The 19335-nt window shown below is 36.8% G+C and overlaps 1 protein-coding gene across 1 annotated transcript; it reads left to right on the top strand.

Annotated features, from left to right (window-relative positions):
* Positions 1 to 5018: 5018 nt before the first annotated feature.
* LOC121415643 (MAM and LDL-receptor class A domain-containing protein 1-like) lies at positions 5019 to 16635 on the top strand. The gene is made up of 5 exons (XM_041608931.1): positions 5019 to 5181; positions 11035 to 11193; positions 11629 to 11891; positions 12399 to 12489; positions 15372 to 16635. Exons 1-5 carry the CDS (start codon positions 5088 to 5090, stop codon positions 15986 to 15988), a joined length of 1224 nt encoding a protein of 407 aa, XP_041464865.1. The 5' UTR covers positions 5019 to 5087; the 3' UTR covers positions 15989 to 16635.
* Positions 16636 to 19335: the final 2700 nt, after the last annotated feature.

Genomic DNA, 19335 nt, shown 5'->3' with positions numbered 1-19335 from the left:
ACTCGACATTCTTCCCGTGAATCCCGTTGACGATTTTTTACAATGTGGCTTACTATGATACTTATTCCCTAAAAATCAATAGCGCCATCTGATTTTTTTAACCCTTACTGAATGAACAACTGCATATAGTTGGTTTGAATTAAAATTAATAAAACGGCTGTGTTCGACTCGCCGTACGGCCACCGTAGAGCAAATGTGACCAAGGTATAAGGAAAGGGCGATATTCGAGCTGGAATATATTTTGTACATTGACTTAAAACTTGATATTTTTAAGTTCCAGACCAGCAAATATGATATAAATCTCATGACATGTGAGCGCGAAGCGTGAGCGAAAGTTTTATACAGTGACATAAAAAGAAAGCCTGAGTAAAAGCGACATGGACCCCGTCTTGCAAAGTTGTGAGATCTAATCAATCGCAACTATGGAAAGCCAAAACGTCAACATCTAAAATACAAGTTTGTTCAAAATGTTTTCTAGAAATGACATATTCATACATTTTGTGTTTTCTCTCTTCTTTTTGTTTACAAACACTGTTAGAAAATTTATCCTTAAACTAAAAGAAGTTCCTGCAGCAGAGTCTCGAGAACACCTGTAATCTTACCAGATTGCGTAATCTTACAGGAAATTGGTATTTGGTGTGTGTAATCTTACAAATTTCCTTAAATAAAACACTCTTTTCCCCTTTTTCTAACAGACCTGTTCTGTTAAATTGCAGAAAAATTCCTGTTTCATGAATTTAAAGAATGATTCTGGTATTGCTTTCTGCAAAATTTTCTTTTATTTTTCTGTAAAATCAGGGTTTTTTTAACAGTGTTTACAAAGGGTATTGAGCAAATTTCTAAAACAAAGAAATTATGACAATGATGGATTTCCAGATATTTGAGTTTTAATCGGATCATTTGTAACTCTTTGTATCAGATGGGCCCCTGACATAATTATCGCAATTTAAGTGAAATTATGTAGAAAAGTAAAAGAAGGAGTTGAGATATCACTCGCCATGTTAGGCACAGTACTAAAAGGATACAAACATCGTTAATGATGTCGAAATTCAAATACTCATAACATTCATAACTATTTATTCACTCTTTCTAAAACTTTCATTGAATTGTCTTTTAAATTTTTGTTTTTCATTTCATACATGCTACATGAAATCTGTTCCCGGTTTTTCATTCTCTTTTAAAACCTACACAAATGCTCATAATGTATCCGTGTTCAATTTTTTTCATTACATAATGGAAAAGAAATCGATGTCATGGTACTCTAAAATGAAATGAACAAACATTTTTTTTTTCAAAATTATTTATTTTTAAGTAATAGATTAATATGTTAAGTTATCGAGACAAGGTTATTTCTAGGCATCGAAATGAGGAGATCCGTATGATTAAAATTCACTTGTTACTTTCCAGTTACCATGAAAGTGGATGAAGTTATTCCAGTGTAGATGTCTATGAACGTCCCATGAGGGTCGTCCCTAGATATTTTCCCATGCGTATAAATTATACCTGCCAATTGATCAAGGAAGATCTAACATCTAATGGAAAAAGGTACATAGGGGAAGGTGGTGTAAGTTGAGCATAGGGGCAAGTTGAACCACCAGGCACCCCAGGCTAATGAGTCAGACATTGTGGTGGTGTCATGTATTGATGACCCATTGCATAACCCTTAACCCAACCACTTTATTTCCAACTTCGAACAAAACGTAGGGGAATGCGGGGTAAGTTGAGCATAGGGGCAAGTTGAGCCACCACCCCCAGGCTAATGAGTCAGACATTGTGGTGGTGGCATGTATTGATGACCCATTGCATAACCCTTAACCCCACCACATTGTTTTCAACTTTGAAACAAAAAGTACTTTTTTTAGAGGGAAAAATACAAATTTTAGCCAAAAAAGTTTAAAAAAAAGGGTGTGAAATAGATAAGTGCTTTTTACCCACACACGTCTTTAAACATATTATAGAAATAAGAACAATATTGTTATTCCAGGTATGGATTGTCATTCGTGTCATTGTCTTTTACATGATGGATGCATAAGAAATGTGTGGATGTGAAAATATCGCAATAAGTTCGGACGGGCTAATTTAAGCCAACCAACATGGGGCAAGTTTAGCCATGGTAACTCTTATGGTAATATATAATAAAAAAATAAAAAACATAAAAAGCCATTGATATGCAGGCAGAAAGGAGCAAATTCACATGACAGTTCTTTTGCTTTTAGAAAATGTTAGTATTTATTGAGAATTAGCAAGTGAAAAGACTTTAAATGAAAAATTGACATCCTGGTTCTTCCCGCATACATTTTGTACATAGTTTTCGTGGCTCAACTTACCCAAGATGGGGACACAACTTACCCCATATATGGGGCAAGTTGAGCCATTTGACTTCAGTTTTTTCAAAGGTCACGATAACTTTCAGTGTGGGGGTAGAAAGTTATATATAGGTGAAAAACATTTCCCAAGTATCAAATTTAAAGGCAAGGTACTTATTTCTACAGTATTACTAGTCATATCAATTCTAACATGCAAAATGCAAAAATTGTCACAACTTACCCCGCCTTCCCTACTGTTCAGCCAGGGAAGAAAGTCACCTTTTTCTTTGCATTTTCAGCCTCCCACGACCTTCGATATACTAACCTATAAGACCTCTTTTTATCAACGTCACAAACAGGAAAAAAGTTTTGACAAAACCATTCACAAACAGGAAAAATTTACAGTCTCCAAGCCTTCCCTTATCAGGTTGTTACTATGATAATCATCGTCTGATGGAGGTAAGTCCGTTTAAACTTAATATAAACAAAATAACGATAAATATAGAGTATAAAGGAAGTTTTTAAACATTCTGACACAAAATTATGAACTTATTAAATCAAACAAAATCCTTATAGGCGGGTGTTTGCTTATTTTCTGACGAGATATTTATTGCAGGATTGGACAGTATCGTATTTTTTTTTTGCTATATTCGTTGACCAATTCTTAACACCCAATACCAGTACAGTATCATCAATACTTTTGTTTTAAATGATACACACTAAAAACGTATCGCGGAATGGCTTTGAAAGTATGGGGAGGGGGTTACCAATCGAAAATAATCCGAAATATGACGGTAATTTTTTGTACACGTTGAAAAAAGTTGGGATGAAGCCCCCTCATCTCCGCCGTTCCACGGCCCCTGTAAAGAGCACATGGAGGTTTATACTAGCCAGCTAATATAACAAGACGCATAGATCTCTTAAAAAACACTTTCGCAATAATTTTCATCTTTTTATGTGAGTAGCTTTGTTCCTTTTGTTCCTTCTCTTTTTTGTCCACACTTTACAAGCTTTGCTTTCGGTGGACCCCCTCATTTCCATTTATGCTCAATATTATACTTTTTACGAAGTAATGATGCAGGTCTGTAAATTGTACTTGATTTATATTACTTTATATTATCGTACTCTGTATTATGTTTTGAATGGGGATGAAATAAAGAATTGAATTCAATTTAAAGAAATCATAAATGAGGATAAAACAGAGAGCTGTCATGCTAGAATCAACACTTTCTTAAAACAAAGGGGAACGGTTTAAACGAGAAGGAGCCCCCCCCCCCTACACACACTACCTCTCGATCCCTTCTCTCGATGACAGAACTTATTTGCTCATGTTAAAAAGACTTTTACAAACTATCTTTCGTTTGTCCCAAGAATAGTTCCATTTTACAAAAAGAAAACAATAAGGAAAATGTGAAGTAAAGGGGTAAGTGAAAGGAAAATCTGTAAAATATGAGTACATTTTTTTGGTAAACTGTATTAAAATTTGTCATTAATAGATTTCCATTTTGAGTTAATCTATATTCATTAATCGCTCTCTGACTGTTTTGAAATATAACCCCCCCACCCCACTCCTTCCCCGTATACCATATATTCTGCCCCAATTCCTCAAATTCCTCAAGTCATTACGCGCTACTGCCCATGCTTATATAACTGCAGCGAAAAAAATAATCAGATAAGACTAAACTCACATTTTTTTTCAGTGCGAGCGACAATTTGAAAGTCATGACGATTGAAGGCGAAAAGAAAGAAAGACAATATCGTGAGGGTGTTCTCAGGCAATGCCGATGGATCTAAAATTTCTCCCTATATCAGAAGAGATTAATTTTGAAATCATGAATGGAAGAACCCAATGACAATACCACGGACAATCTTAGGTATCGCCCTTTCATAAATTGATTTGTGAAATTATGAAAGAAATATATAAGGTTAACCGCTCCAGATCTGATGATCTTCAACCGATATCAAGTTACTTCTCTAGTAATCATGGTACTGACGGGCCGGATGTTTTCTTGCAACAACGTCAATGGATGTGGGAAAAAATTCGGTCAGGAGACAAAAGCTTCATATATTTCCTGCTTTAAAAATATTATTAATGGGATTGAAAAGGTGTAGACGTATTTGCGTGGGTGGCGGTAGGTAGACAAGTGAATCGAAAGCGATTAAACAAAAATTGACAATACGATGGACTTTAGCCTGAGCGTGAATATCATATCGCTCGCTGCGGGGGTTCGTGCAGGTCATAATAAAACCGTGTTGTATTCTCCTGCAGACGATTGTGTTTCCCCGCGGATTCAGGATTCTGCTGAAAATTGGAAGCGCGCGCAGAAGAATCCCTGTGTAGATCGGACGTGTTCCTTTAGCAAACCTTGAAGACTGATGTTCAGAGGAAGTCAGTAGTCTGGAATATCAACAGGGCGATAACCCTTATTCGGCTCAGTTCCAGAAAACAAAATCAGGGGAAATGAGCTAAAACCCATCATATCGATTTGGATTTAGTTGGATATTTCATTTTACATTGGACTACAACCTGCCAAACACAGTCTTGATGCCTACTCGTCAAAACTTCCGGATCTTCATGTTCATATAAGCCAGCATCAACTCCGGTCATCCGCAAAGTCGAAGCATCCCCGGCATTCGCTTGGTTCAGTTTATTTCAGATCTTCTCTCACTCAGAAACAGATCACCATAATGATTGATTCTTAGAATTATTATATTAATGCGTTCTTAGAATTATTATTCTTTAACCAAGAGGTATTAAAGTGACCTCAAGATCGGAGAATCATGGCGGAGATGTTGAGCAAACAAGTCAGCTGTTTGCTAATGTCCATGTTTGTTCTGCTGCTCAAACAGACTGGAGAATGCTTAGCCAATATAGGTGAGTCATTGGCATCTTGAACCCGACTTTGCATATATTTTATCCAACCAATCTTAATCTTACATGTGTAAAATAGCTATTCAATATAATCTGTAAAAAAAAGGAATGCATGCCTTGATTGTGTGCTATATCCCGGGGAAATATATCTAATAAATTGGGTACTTTATTGAATTAGCAATACAAAATAGAAGTTATACAAAGTGATGTATAGGAAAGAGTAACAAAGGAACCAACAAGTATTTTATTTCTTGTACCTTTCCATATAGACATCAATACATGCAAAAAGTCAGTTATGTTCTGTTCAGGTCGGTTCAGTTTATTCCACATTTCAACAAATCACCATGAAGAAATACATGGTATTAATGCAAATTGTACATATATAGTTTAAGTTCAGTATACTTGGTGATGATTCTATGATAAAAGGCAAGAAAAACTACCTTTACGAATCTATCAGATTTATTTACATGGATGTAAGAGATAGCGTTTGCAAGTTTTGTGAAAATATGGAATATACGCAATCAACAGTCAGTCAACAATTTTTCAATTATTCAATTATTCGTTTCCAAAACATACAATGTTAATTTCCCTAGACTGCCAAAATTTCAAACACAGAGTTGTAACATTGTATACATTTTTATCTAAATGTTACATGTATCTCAATGATTTATACTAAATTTATGATAATCATCAGTTTCAGTTAATCTCATCAGTCTCATTTGGGTTCAAATTTACCATCATTTCATGGTATCAACACTGAATTGCCGACCAAATCGAAGTTTTTTTTTGTGTGTGGTCAGACATCACTCGTATGTAGACATGAAACCTAATTCAGTGCTATAAATATTTAGTAGACACGGCTTGCATGGCGATGATATCGACGATAATCAATTAGCATTTCCCGATTTAATCCATTATCATCCTTATCATGGGCTATAACTGTTCGGGATTACGTAACCGACTCTTCTGGGATTATGAGAAGCTACACGTGGTGTGGGTGTGGCCTTATATTATGGACTGACGAATGAAGTAAAACCTGAATTTTGACTGATTGGGGAATATGGGATTAGAAAGGATATAGGTGTTTCCAAGATGCCAAGGCTGTCTCAAATGCAGCTGCATATTATGACAACAGAATCCTTGGTGCAATTATAGGTGTCATTTTTAAGGATAATATTCAGATTTTGGCAGAGGATCTCATTTGGAAATTAAAACACATCCATGTTCTTTGGGCCAACCTCCCTTTGATCTATATTGTATATATTGCGTAAAATATATATGATTGGTTTGTAATATACAAACGTATTAGCAAATGAAAGAGAGCACTTATAGTAAAGTATATAGACCCCAATTATGATTACCATCAAACGAGCCGATTGAAATGACAAAAGGCGGGAATTTGCACTATTCTTGTTCGATGTTAGTGCAGATCAGAAGTGTCCTCATTTTGCCTGAAAGTAGCCAGTTCGGTTTTCTTCTTAGATGATCGAAGAATAACCGTTTATGCGAAGATGCCCCCCTATGATTTAAACCAACTACATTCCATCGGAAAATTATTTTTTTATACCTGGTTCCCATATTTATATGCTTTTAATAATCGGGATCAGGAAGATTGGCTTGTCATTCCCGGAAATCGCTATACTTGAAGATGAACTCGAAGTGGGGAATTCCTGTGTTTATAACGTCAAAACAGTTACCTTCGTCATATTGGTTACATGGAAAAGAAAGATAGGAGACACTATTTGTATGAGTTGTTTTAGTTTTAGTTCAGAATATTGCTTTATAGGAATACTGATTCATGTGGGGTTATCAGGTGAAAGGAATAAAGAGAATAAAGTGGTCATAATGAGAGAGGGAAAGGAAAGGTGGCGGGGAGGGATGGGAAAGGAGAGGGGGGAGTTTTCGGTTGTGGCAGAGGCATGCTGGATGAGATAGGGTGTAGGCCCAAATTAAAGGTGAAAGTAGAATAAGGAAAAGGAAACCAATTGGAAGGAGTAAAGGAAATGTTTGGACGGTCTCCAAACGCTTGTCTATTGAACCCTGGGGACGTAATGGACTGGAAGCAATGAAGTTGCCATCTCTATCATCATCGAATTCTTGCCAGTCATCATTGTCATGATTTGGACCATCAATCCTCTGTGATTACCACTGTGCCAAGAAGCCCTTGACGCCCTATAACCCTTTGTAATTCAATGTCTGCATGCTATATACCCTTCCAACCTGTTTGGTTTCCAATATTTTGTATAAGTAAATGTCAAAATTAAGATGGCTGCCAATTCTACATTGGCAGCCATCTTTGACATTTCAAGTCGTATCTGCGTGTAATCTTTAATAATGAATTAATATTTTAGACATCTTATAATCATGACTGTATAGTCTGTGGGGCCGTTAAATTGCAAATTCGTCCACTGCCAACTCGTCCACCACATGGTCTACCTTCATTTAGTCTAATGCGTTCCGTCCATCCACATTTTATCTTACAACCATTTAGTCCAATATTTGGTCCAATCATCACTTCGTCTAATTACCAGTTCGTCTAATACCATTTCGTCTAATAACTACTTGGTCTAATACCCATGTTATGTCAATTCATTCTGCACAATTTAGACCACATGGTATATGGACTAAATAGCTATTGGACCAACTGGTTATTGGACGGAATGGCATTAAACTAAATGAAAGGTGAGTGGACAGACGAATTGATGGTAGACCAAATGAAAGTAGACGAGTTGGTAATTGGACGAATTGGCATTATACGAATTAGAAATAAACCGTCTGTGGTCTAGGCGCTGTATACTCCTACCCACTAACCCAACACTCATAAAACAGAAGGATCCCCTCCCGCCTCTCCTCCAATATTTTCAGGATATAGTTTTAAAACTCAAACATGCTCATCTCCATAGGACCACAATCTGCGACCTTCCAAATACACCTGCCTATATAACCAATTCGATTTATGGGTAAAAAAATATTTATAGCTGTCCATGGATGATTTCATGCATTATCAATATTCTTATCTTGAAATTATCCGGATGAAATTTCCCCCTTATAGGAATGTAGTGAAATGTGCTTCAGTATATATTTTATGGAGGAAAATTAACTTGTGACGAGAACAAATAAATCAAATATTATGGGTTTTGTAATTAACCTTTTCTATAATCGTGGCTGCATGCTGTATTTTATTGGAAATAAGTGATCTTTCTCCGAAGTTCAGACATGATTTGCCAATCATGGATAAGGCGTCAAGTTTGTTTGGTATAACCTTTGACCTCTGCTATAACAGTCATCGGGTGATGACAGGGTTGACCCGACCCTGCTCTATTTTCAAATTCAAAGTCAGGCGTATCGATGAAATCAGTATAAAGTACAGCTATAAACAATGTACAGGACTAAGTAATTACTATAATGCCTTCTGTGCACATCTGTAAACTCGCTCAGATTAGAAAGGTTTTTCATAAGCATTAGTATTATAAATCATTGCAAAAATGAGAGCTTTTAATTTTACCACCAAACCATGTGGTTTCTAACAAAATTGTATTATGATGTTTAAATCGTACAGTTGTGGTTATGAGTTGCGGTCGCGACTCGCGAGCAGTATCTCGAGTGACAAAGGCTGTCTGCTTAGTTCATTATTGGAATGTAATATATATCTTTGTTTGGAAGATAGAACAATGGGATATTTACAAATACAGTGCAATGATATCACTCACAGCTTGTGATTGACATAATAATATAATTGGCATTGGTTACGGAAACGATATCCATCAGTATTATTGCAGTGCTCTATAACGCACATAATATTCCAATAACATTTTTTGAACTAAAACGTTGCGAATTTAGCTAGCACAGGGGTCAAATGACATTTGTTGTTGTATACCCCGTTTTTTTGTTTTTTTTTTTTTACTTTCAGCATGTTCAGGGGAACTTTAAACCATTTTGGTAACGCATATATTGCTTATTGGTTTAGATGCTCCAATGCATGCTCGGTTGAATGTTAATATCATATCCCATCAGGCGTGTGATTGATGCTGACGTCATGATCGGGCTCCATACTGATACAAACACAACGGGTTCCCTCATTTTCATGCACTTATAATGAACGCTTGAAGCCGGGGGGGGGGGGGTGGTCGTTAAAGTTATTGCTGGTGCGTGCCCTCCTATAACAATGAATATTCATTGGTTTTGTAATGCTTGTTGTATTCATGATTCAAGGGGCTCATTAAAGGAATCGCAAAGTTTGCGATATGAGCAGTAATATTCGAGTTTTGCCAATAAAATTATCGGAGAAGTGGAACTATTTGAAGAAAAAAAAATATTTGTGATATCGGCCATTGAAACAGGTTGGTATAGTAGCTTCATTCTTTCAACATGAATAACTCATCTACAAAACAAAATGTGTAAAATGATACATGTCACATACTTAGCTCAATATCGAATAAAGAGTGAACATGTTTGTTTGGTATGATTTATAAAGTTGTGTTTCAATGTTACCCCCCAAACAAAATGTTGGGCCTGTAAGGCTCTTTTTGTCAAGAAAATTGCATTTATTCCCTTTTACAAAATTTTCGGTTAGTATGTAGGATGACGCTGCAGGGGGCTGGGGGTGACTGCGCCAATTAAATTTCAAGTTGTAAGAAATATTAAAATAAGGAGTTAAAGAGATAAAGTAGAGTTAAGAAAGAATTAAATTTAATTGTGAGGTCTACCCCTAGTATTCAAACTATTTCAGAGTACAATCTCTTTTGTAATTCATAATCATAATTTTTTATGAAAACGAATATAAGATAATTGGTTCTGAAAACGATTAAAACATATGGCAATCGGGGATTTTTTTTCTAGATATTACCGGCCATGGGATTTCTGACCTTTTGTTTCGCTTGTCAAAGTCATTCATGCTTTAGATGTAAGCTTATACTCTGTTGATCTTTGCTAAAGTAATAGCCCGTTATATGGTTAATGGCGGAAATTTGTATTTCCGATTTCCGTTTTCCTTGTATTGTGCGTATTATTCTCTGGACGATTTATTATTAGATTAATCCGGACCGGTTGTGGAGAACGTAATTTATATGGCAAAATTAATTTAAAATTGGAATATAACCAATTATTAGTTGTTAATTTATATAGCGCTTCATACGTAGTGGTTCTAAGGGCTTTACAGTGTAATCATTATCACCCCGGTCATAGGATCCATTACTGTTCCACGCATAAAGTGCACCATCTCCACTCCCTGGGGAGTATCCTGGCCAGACAACCGTTTATCGGTGCACACGGTGCCAATCTATGCACATTGGCTTTCACATCCTACCGGGGTACCCAACACCTGTGTGGAGAATGTGGATAATTAAGTGCTTTGCCAAAAGACTTTAGCGCCAGGTGGGATTCGAACCCTCGACCCTTGGTTTAAGAGTCAAGCGACTGAACCACTACACTGCGACACCTCAATTGTTCCTTTTAAGTTTGATACATGTGAAGTGTGATATAATGAATCACTGCATGGATCTAGGCCACAATAGCGTAGACCTACAGACATGACAGACGGGGGCAACCAAGAGAAAACGGAGGGGAAAAAGAAAGAAAGGGAGAGGGGAAACGTCGATAGGTGATGTCGTGTCGTTTTTTCTGGATATAATTGTAATTTAATTGTATCCCAAATTTCAATAATTGTATTAGAAAGCTAAAAAGTTAACTTTGAAGAAATTTTGTCCCGTATGTCCCCCTCTAAATTTTTGGCTCATTACGCTTCTGATCTACGCAATAAAATGTTTCGAACATTTATTTTTAATGAATATCATTTCAAATGACTAGTTGTTCTATTGTTACAATCATTTAATTGATTATTTTTCTTATTCTCCACAGAGGTGAAGTTTGCTGGTTCTTGTGACTTCGAGACGGATGATCTCTGTGGGTACGTCCAGGGGGATCGGGATGATTTCAACTGGAAGAGGAGAACGGGACCAACCCCATCAAGAGGTACAGGACCAGATTACGACCACACCCTTGGAGAAAATGGCACTGGTATGTACAGAGAATTTTGATAAATCCTGAAGGAAAAGTACATAGAAAATGATTGGTTATTAGCTTCAAATTGCTCTATTTATATTTGTATTGTTGTATTTCTGAAGAATCAGATTTGTTATCACTGACTGAAATAAGTATAATTTACACCTATTCTGTTAATAGTCAATGTAACCCCTTGTCCTTTCACCAGAGCGGTTGTGCCTTTGAAGTTTGAGCACAGTCACAATAAAGACTGGTTAGATATCGGGACATTTTTAATCAAGCCTTATAAACATCATTACGTAAATGAATACCTATATTGATGAAAGATTGTTTATTTTTAAAATGCAAAATAAGAACATTTGCCATTCTCTTAGAAGCATTCCCGTCAGCCAGTCAATGCGTTTATCTTCAGTAGATGTAAATACCCCCTTTTCCACATCTCATCCACAGGTCACTACGCCTTCATAGAAGGAACAGGTGTTCACGCCTGGAATGCGGCCCATCTCATTAGCCCCTCCCTTGCACCCCTCCCCACCTACTGCGTGACCTTTTTCTACCACATGTACGGGGACGATACCGGCGAGCTGAGCCTCCGGGTCCTCGACGATTCCCAACCGGAGAAACTTTCCGAAGAGCTGTGGACCATGTTATGGGAGCAAGGGAACCAGTGGCTCAATGTCAGCGTTGACGTACCGTGTGACCGGGGATGCAAGGTATATGATATAGAATTGGAAGACAAGTTATCTGGTCGGTTTCACGAAACCGAAGTTCTTGTATATATCATGATGCTATAGTCACACCAATACCGATTCTTAACCGATTTCTAATCAATCGATTTTTTTTTATTAGAAACAAATTACTTATTTTCAATGATGTATCTTCAAACAACCAAAGCCATGTTTATTTCAAAAGACGAGATATTAATAGTTTTACACGGAAAGGAAAATAAATTGCTATAACTTTATTCAAACCCATGATGTAAATACAGTCAACATGTTTCAAATGTTGGGGGAGGGGCGACTTTTTTAAAGTTCTTTATGGAATAATTTGGATTATAGCGTTACACCGCCAAGACCTCTCCTTTTAATCTGTCATTTTCTAATTTTTCTCCCCGTTTTCCACAACTTAAAATTATCACTGTCAATATCACAAACATTCGTAATGTGATTATCGAGGATGAGGAAAACAATTTTATATTTTGATCTATCGTTTTTTTCCAGCTTTCTTTCGAAGCTAAGCCTGGTAATGGTTATTGGTCTGATACAGCTATAGATGACATCACAGTCGTCAATGGAAGCTGCTTCCCTATAGGTAAGAAATTGTCTTCACATATGCTTCTCCTTATCTTATTCTTTATAGTAATAAGTGTGTTCTCATTCTGTTTCTTCTTCTTCTTTATTCTCCTCTTCTTCCCCTCCTCCTCTCCCTTCACCAACACCACCTCCCCTTTTTCACCCCCCCCCCCCCTTCTTCTTCTTCCTCTTCTATATCGAGTATTCTTCACCTGCGTCCTTACCAACTGCTTTTCAATTTCTCTCCAGATATTTGGTATAATATCGTTCGAACGAAGATTCTATTTCCTTCCATTTAATTGACTGAGGTTGTTCTTACTCGCACAGAATAATTATAAAATAACTATCTGATATGCTTGTTATTGTAGAATTATAAGTATACCTATATATAACTGATTATCAAATACTCTCTTATATTTTTTAAGTAGATTTGTAAAAGGAAATGTTATTGCTACCGATCCGCGAAATCAATCATTTTCTAAAGATAATTTCATTAAAAATGACATGACAATCATGATAGATGTCGTATTTGTTTCACATGATCACCATATCTAAAGACTTTTTGTTATTTTCATAAATTATTATTTTTCTTGCTGGAAGTTACTTAAATTGTCCAACCGCATGCACGCCGAGAATATACACTACGTAATCAAACCCCTTTTGCTATTTGACGTCACCAAATTCTTGATGGACCCACACTGAGAGAAGGAATCTCCTTACCAAACAAAGAGGAAAGTAAGGGTGCTCATTGCACCCCCTTCTCTCTCTCCCTCTCTCTTCAATAATGTATCCCCAAAATAGCAAACTTGCGTCAAGAGTGCTGTCTATGAATATCAAAATATCTAAACTGTTCCATCAGATATCTTTGATTTGATGGCTTATATTAGAAGGAACCCATTAACTGGGAGTAACACTTTTCTGGTGCCACACCACCTCTTATTCCATTTCCATGGGCGTTAGCCCTCCTGCCCACCACGCCATTGGTAATTAGAGTCGGTCTCACGTCGAGTCTTGACCCCGATCTATGCCGTCCGATGTGACCTATACGTCCGCCTGATATGACGTGCTCACTCCTAAAAGAGGCAGGCAGACTAATTCAATTTCATTTGTTTTTGTTTTGATATGAAACATGGCATGTGGCCGATGGCAAGTTAGAGGCATGGTCGAGGGGAAATCGCATGCCAATTTTAACGGCCAGCTTTCAAATATATGTTAAGATCTATATTTCTGAAAGACTGCAATGATACCATACCCAAGGCCCCTCCATCAATGACGTCAACATAAGAGAATGAGAACAGAACCCTCCCTTTTAAAAAAAAAAAATAAGAATAGAAAAAAGCAATCTGTTTTAGCATCTATAACGAGTTTGCAATATTTTCAAATTCAATTACGGAATTGCATTATTCATCGTTTCAAGTTCTATTCACAAAATTGACATGATTAAACGTAATAAACAAAATTATATGAGTACATTTTAATAACAGAAAGAGAGAAGAAAAAACAATATTGTTATGCGGTTCCGAATTTGATTCAAACTGATAATATACAGTTAAAATGGGTATGTTGTGTTTGATACTAATAACAAAATGGACGTTGACAACTAATCCAGAATGGCTGAAAAACTGCTATACCAATCTTGCCATATTCAATGTTTTATTTTTCTTTGAGACATTTCAATTATGATAATATCTATTTCGCGATAATACTGCCAGTATATAATGATTAAATTTGCCCTTAAAAACAGGAATAAGGGGGCGGATTCCAGATTTTCCAAAAGGGGGCAGATTTGTCCCGAAATTTTTTAACAAGCAAAAAAAGGGGGTCTTCACTTGCGTATGCTCGACATTTTCCAATAACAAGTACTTTTTTGGTGGGCTCCATAGGTGGGGCGGGGGCACGGGTCCGGCGAATGTTCTACCTGCATGGATCTGTCACTGTCATTAATGATGGTAGGGTTTCTTTGAGATCCCTCGTAAAGATGTCTCTTGGTTTGTCTAATGACCCATTAACACTTGAAAGATTGATCAGACGTGGAGTGCTTTGTAAACAGTTGGGATGTTTATTAATGACAAATCGATCTCCCGTGTAGAAATCTTTCACTTTCATTGTGTCATCAGTCATCTTGTACAGGATGCAGGATTTTGAGTTCTTTCTCTTTCGCTGCTGTTTAAATTAGTGTACGGGACATGCGAAATAAATTAATGGTATACGTCTACTTACTGGGGCTACATTGACCATCCTATCGGGGGTGCATGGGTCAGACTGCTCTTTTGTATATGGAGAATTGAATTACCCCTAAAAAAAGAGGGAGAGGAGAGGTAGAGATAAAAGGGGTAGGGGATGGGGAAATAGGGATGGTAAATGGGTCGGTTTTTTGCCGCCCTTTCACCCTGACGCATTTTTTTTGAACGATGAGCGTCTAACTTAGATGCTTGGGGTTTTATTTCCCTAATTTTGTTACATGAATTTCAGCGATCTTCGACATGTTCGAGTTTGTTAATAATGTTGCTGTTGTTGCTGTTTTTAAAATATTTTTAATCTATAGAGCCTAAAATGGGCAGGTAGACTGAGGGTGCTGTCAGACTTGACTGAAATGGTTCTATGGCTCTATGCTTGACCCGTATTTCAATGTTCCCTAAATTGTTCTAAATTACCTCAAAAAGTCACTTCAGAATCCTTTTTAGATTCCTTATAAAACCATTTAAGATTTTTGAGCAATTGGAAACCAATTTTCTCGAGGAATCCTAATGCATGTAATACGAGACAAAGGGTTCCAATTTGCACCTTCTTCTTAAGAGTGCTGAGAGCTGTTTGGAGAGGTGACACTTACAAACCTATTAATGCCTTTTGACCTGTTTAATAACTTTAATAAACTTCCCTATATTCTTTGTGATTTTGCAGAAGACTCGTCAACCGTCCGTCCTTCTACTACGACCACGGGGACATCTACCAAAGCGTCAAAAGAAACCTCCACGTTTCACCAATCCATGGAGACCAGCACGCACCCCTCCCCGCATTCAACACTCGATTACCAGATCATCGAGTACAAGTACGACGAGCGATTCATCACCATCATCCTTGCCGTTGGTCTCACGTTTTGGAGTGTTGTTTTCATCATCATCTTCATCATCTTCTGCTACTGCGACAAAAGACAAAATGGCGGGAGACCGCGCGGGATGCAATATGACGTCACAATGGACTCGCAGCATCCCGAAAAGAAGAGTGCAGACATGGCGACGTACGTGGAGATCGATGAGCAGGAGCGAGAGCACGTCGAGTCGTTGGACGGCGGGGATGACGATACAGTCAAGTTAAAAGGAAGATCGGAGGAATTTTGTTCGGATGAGAGTTCATTGGATTCAGAGAGGTACAGTGTTCCCATCATCACCACGCCCAAACCGCCCCGTGGGCCGTCGCCTTGTGGGTACATGAGTTTACAGCTTGACAGTTTGAACAATAACGGAAATACTGAGTATCAGCCGCTTAGTACGGTCGATTTAACGGAAGTCCCAGCGTAACCATGGCAAAGAAATCACCAAGAAAAAACATTCATAAACCTTTATCGTACTCTTGATGTAAATATCGCGATTTGAGATTTGAATTCAAGAAAATGCTTTCAGAGATTTATAAATGACTATATTTATTGATATGATTATAGAAGTACTTCATCGTCACATGCATTTCGTTATCATGTTTATCACCAGAGAGTATTGATTGCAGTGTCTCCCGCCGTGACAAGAGTGGCCGACAAGTCTATCATTTATATTCACAGGACACGCAAGATGAGGGTTTTGATAAACCCAGAGAGCGTATCTATACGACGTATACATGACGGATAGGACGTTTGGATAATAGTCGCTTTTAGATTTGTTACGTTCGTGGCCGTATGAGATGTCCCGCCCCCTCCGGGGGGGGGGGGGTCAAGATGCTTAATTTCTTTCTAAGAAACTCGGAAGCGAGGGGATGAGGCGACAGAGCTTGTCATGGGGTGTTTTTGCATTTTCTGAAGAGTGAAATTGAAGGATTTTATGCACACTTTCGGTGAATTTTTTGCAAAATTTACATTAAAATAAAAATTTTATACTGCCCACCCCCGCTGTGTACAGCCATTGGTACGTCGTTTCGATGTTGGACATAACGTATCGTTTAGCCGAATGGACCTTCTTTCACGTTTTCGACATATGCTTGGTCGTGTTGGTCGGGGAATCTAATATTGGGAATGAACTGCAAAACTCTTAAACCTGCGTGGACTTGACTCAGGCGTGCAGTAGTCCTGTATTTTTATGTTATCCAAAGTTCTTAAAACAAGGAGCAAAATGTGGTTTTAATCAGAATTCTTGTAAGTCATGTTTTACTGCATGGTCTATCAGTTAAACTTAATCTTAGTATATTAAATTTTTCCTCAGGTATTGTATGCAGACTTGAAAAGCTTTTTTTGGAAAATTGAGAGGCTGCTGTCCTTTAACCTATCAAAGAAAAAAATATGAAACAATTTTTTCCTTCTATTATCTATGGGTGCATGTTGGGAATGATCATTTTGAAGGACAAACAAATATTACATATACTGGTATCTATCTCCGAAATATATATTTTTGGAGGCTACATTATTTTGGTTGAATTGATTGCCAATACATAGAACAGGTAAATCCGATAAAAACAAATTCAAAGACAGACTTCCCCGTCGGCTTTATTCCAGAACAAATTATTTCTCGCTCGATTTCCCGATTTAAAGAACACAAAGGGTCGTTTATTTGGACGATGTGAAAATGACAAAGAAAGAATAACATGCTCGTTTATGAAAACAGGGAAATCAAATTGGAGGTCATACATTCTTTCATTCTCTCAAATAAATGAATGCATCTACCATGCCAGGTTCCTCCAAGATAATAACGAAGGTTCCCACCTCTGGGTTGAAAATAGTGTTCTTTCAATAAAAAAAAGTTGAGTAAAAACTTACCCATTGTTGGGTTGAAAGGGAACATGCATGCTTGGAGGGTATTTAACAACAAAATTCGTGTAATTGGTAATTTTTAACAACTTTTGCATGAAATTTGCACCGAATTATCCATTATTTAAGCCAGCAAACATGCATTTTCCCTTTTCAATCCGACATTATGTAAACCCTTGTTTTATAGAGTTTTATCTGTTTATTATCTGGTTTCTCTTTCTGACCCCCCCCCCCCCCGTCTCTCCCAATACTGGCATCGAACATTCAGTATCTGTGGTCAATAGACAAGCAGTAAAAACTATGATCATGTATGTTATTATAGATTGCTCTTTCTCTTCGTCGTGATATGATTTAACCAATTATTATTCAAACAAAATGTTTACACTATTTTCGAGGGCAAAATCGCGTAAATTCCAGCGTTCTGCTCAAGAACCTTGCCACGTTGATCAATTACAGCCATTTATCAATACTGATTGTGCAATTAATGTTTATGGAGAAATACATGTATGTATTACAAAATGCGGCTTAAAGGAGAGGGTGTGCACCAAACATAAACTGCATTATTATGTTTTGATCAATTTTGATCGAAAATGCCATTTTATATAAATTTGATTGTACTGATTCATTAAAATTCATAAAAAATGCATATGGTTCGTTTTCTTTATGTTTGCCGTATTAACGTGTCTTGAATACAGATATTGACTCAAATCTATAATATGAATATACATCCTGATTCTGATGACATTGGACAAATAGAACACATCATTTTAAAGTATTCCAGGGGCCCGTTGCAGAAAGAGTTGCGTTTAAACGCAAGCCAAAAAATCAATCGCAAGTCCCATATGCGCGCTGTTGATTGGTTGAAAATCAAGTTGCGCATGATTTTCACAGTTGCGATGGATTGCAACACTTTCTGCAACAGGCCCCAGGTTTCAATGAATGAAAATGGCAATGCCAGATCTTTATAATGTAGTTTGGAAATCCTATTCTGCAAAACAATTTGTTTTAAAAAGCAAGCAGGTTAGACGTATAGACGAAATTGAAGCTTCGTTTGATATCTGAGAACGTATAAGTATGCAATCTCTTTCTTCGTGATTTTCTTTCAGTCTTTCAAAAGACTTCTAACTTGATGACTAAAGTTCTTCACATTGTCATTTCCCAATAAGAAACACATGGCATAAACAAAACGCAAACACGAGGATCATTTTCTTTACCACGAAATAATAATTGTGAAATCCTTTAATCAAGGAATAGCGAGTGTGAGCGATTGCTCAAAAACCAACTGAATCTTTCTCCGACAAAATCACAATCGAATTTTGTAATATATACTTTCATTTTTTTTTATTTTACAAAGCAAGAGCAAGTAAAGATGAGTTTTTAGTGCAAAAGTGCATACTTAATAACGTTTTCGTTTTGGGGAAAATTCGAACGAGAAAAGCGAGTATGTCGCAATATCAATGAATATTCATTTAATAGTACCTAAATATGGCGTCTAAATAATCAAATCGACTATTTATTCGTCAAAGAAAAATCCGACAGCATGATTATGCCTATTTAAAATACTTTAAAATTTATTTGGAATGCTTATTTAGGAGGGGTGTCGAAATGGTTTTAATTGATTGTTAATCGTGAAATAATTGTATTTTTATTTATTCTACCATACTAAATACGGTTTAACATAATATCGTGTCGTTACAGGATGTTTTAGAAATTTTCTAGGAAAATATTTTTTTCAAATTTATTACATAGATCTTCTTTCTAAATCAAAGCATCCATTCTAAATATTGACGATGATAATGATAATGATAACGATGATGATGATAATTACAATAAAAACAATATTAATGATAATAAAAACATCACAATTATGATAATGAAAATAATGATAACATAATAATTATGACAATGAAAATAATG

The sequence above is a fragment of the Lytechinus variegatus genome, chromosome 5 (assembly GCF_018143015.1).
Source record: "Lytechinus variegatus isolate NC3 chromosome 5, Lvar_3.0, whole genome shotgun sequence".
In the NCBI taxonomy this organism is placed as follows: domain Eukaryota; kingdom Metazoa; phylum Echinodermata; class Echinoidea; order Temnopleuroida; family Toxopneustidae; genus Lytechinus; species Lytechinus variegatus.
Note: the sequence above shows the minus strand (reverse complement) of the source record. Positions and strands in the feature narration are given on the sequence as shown.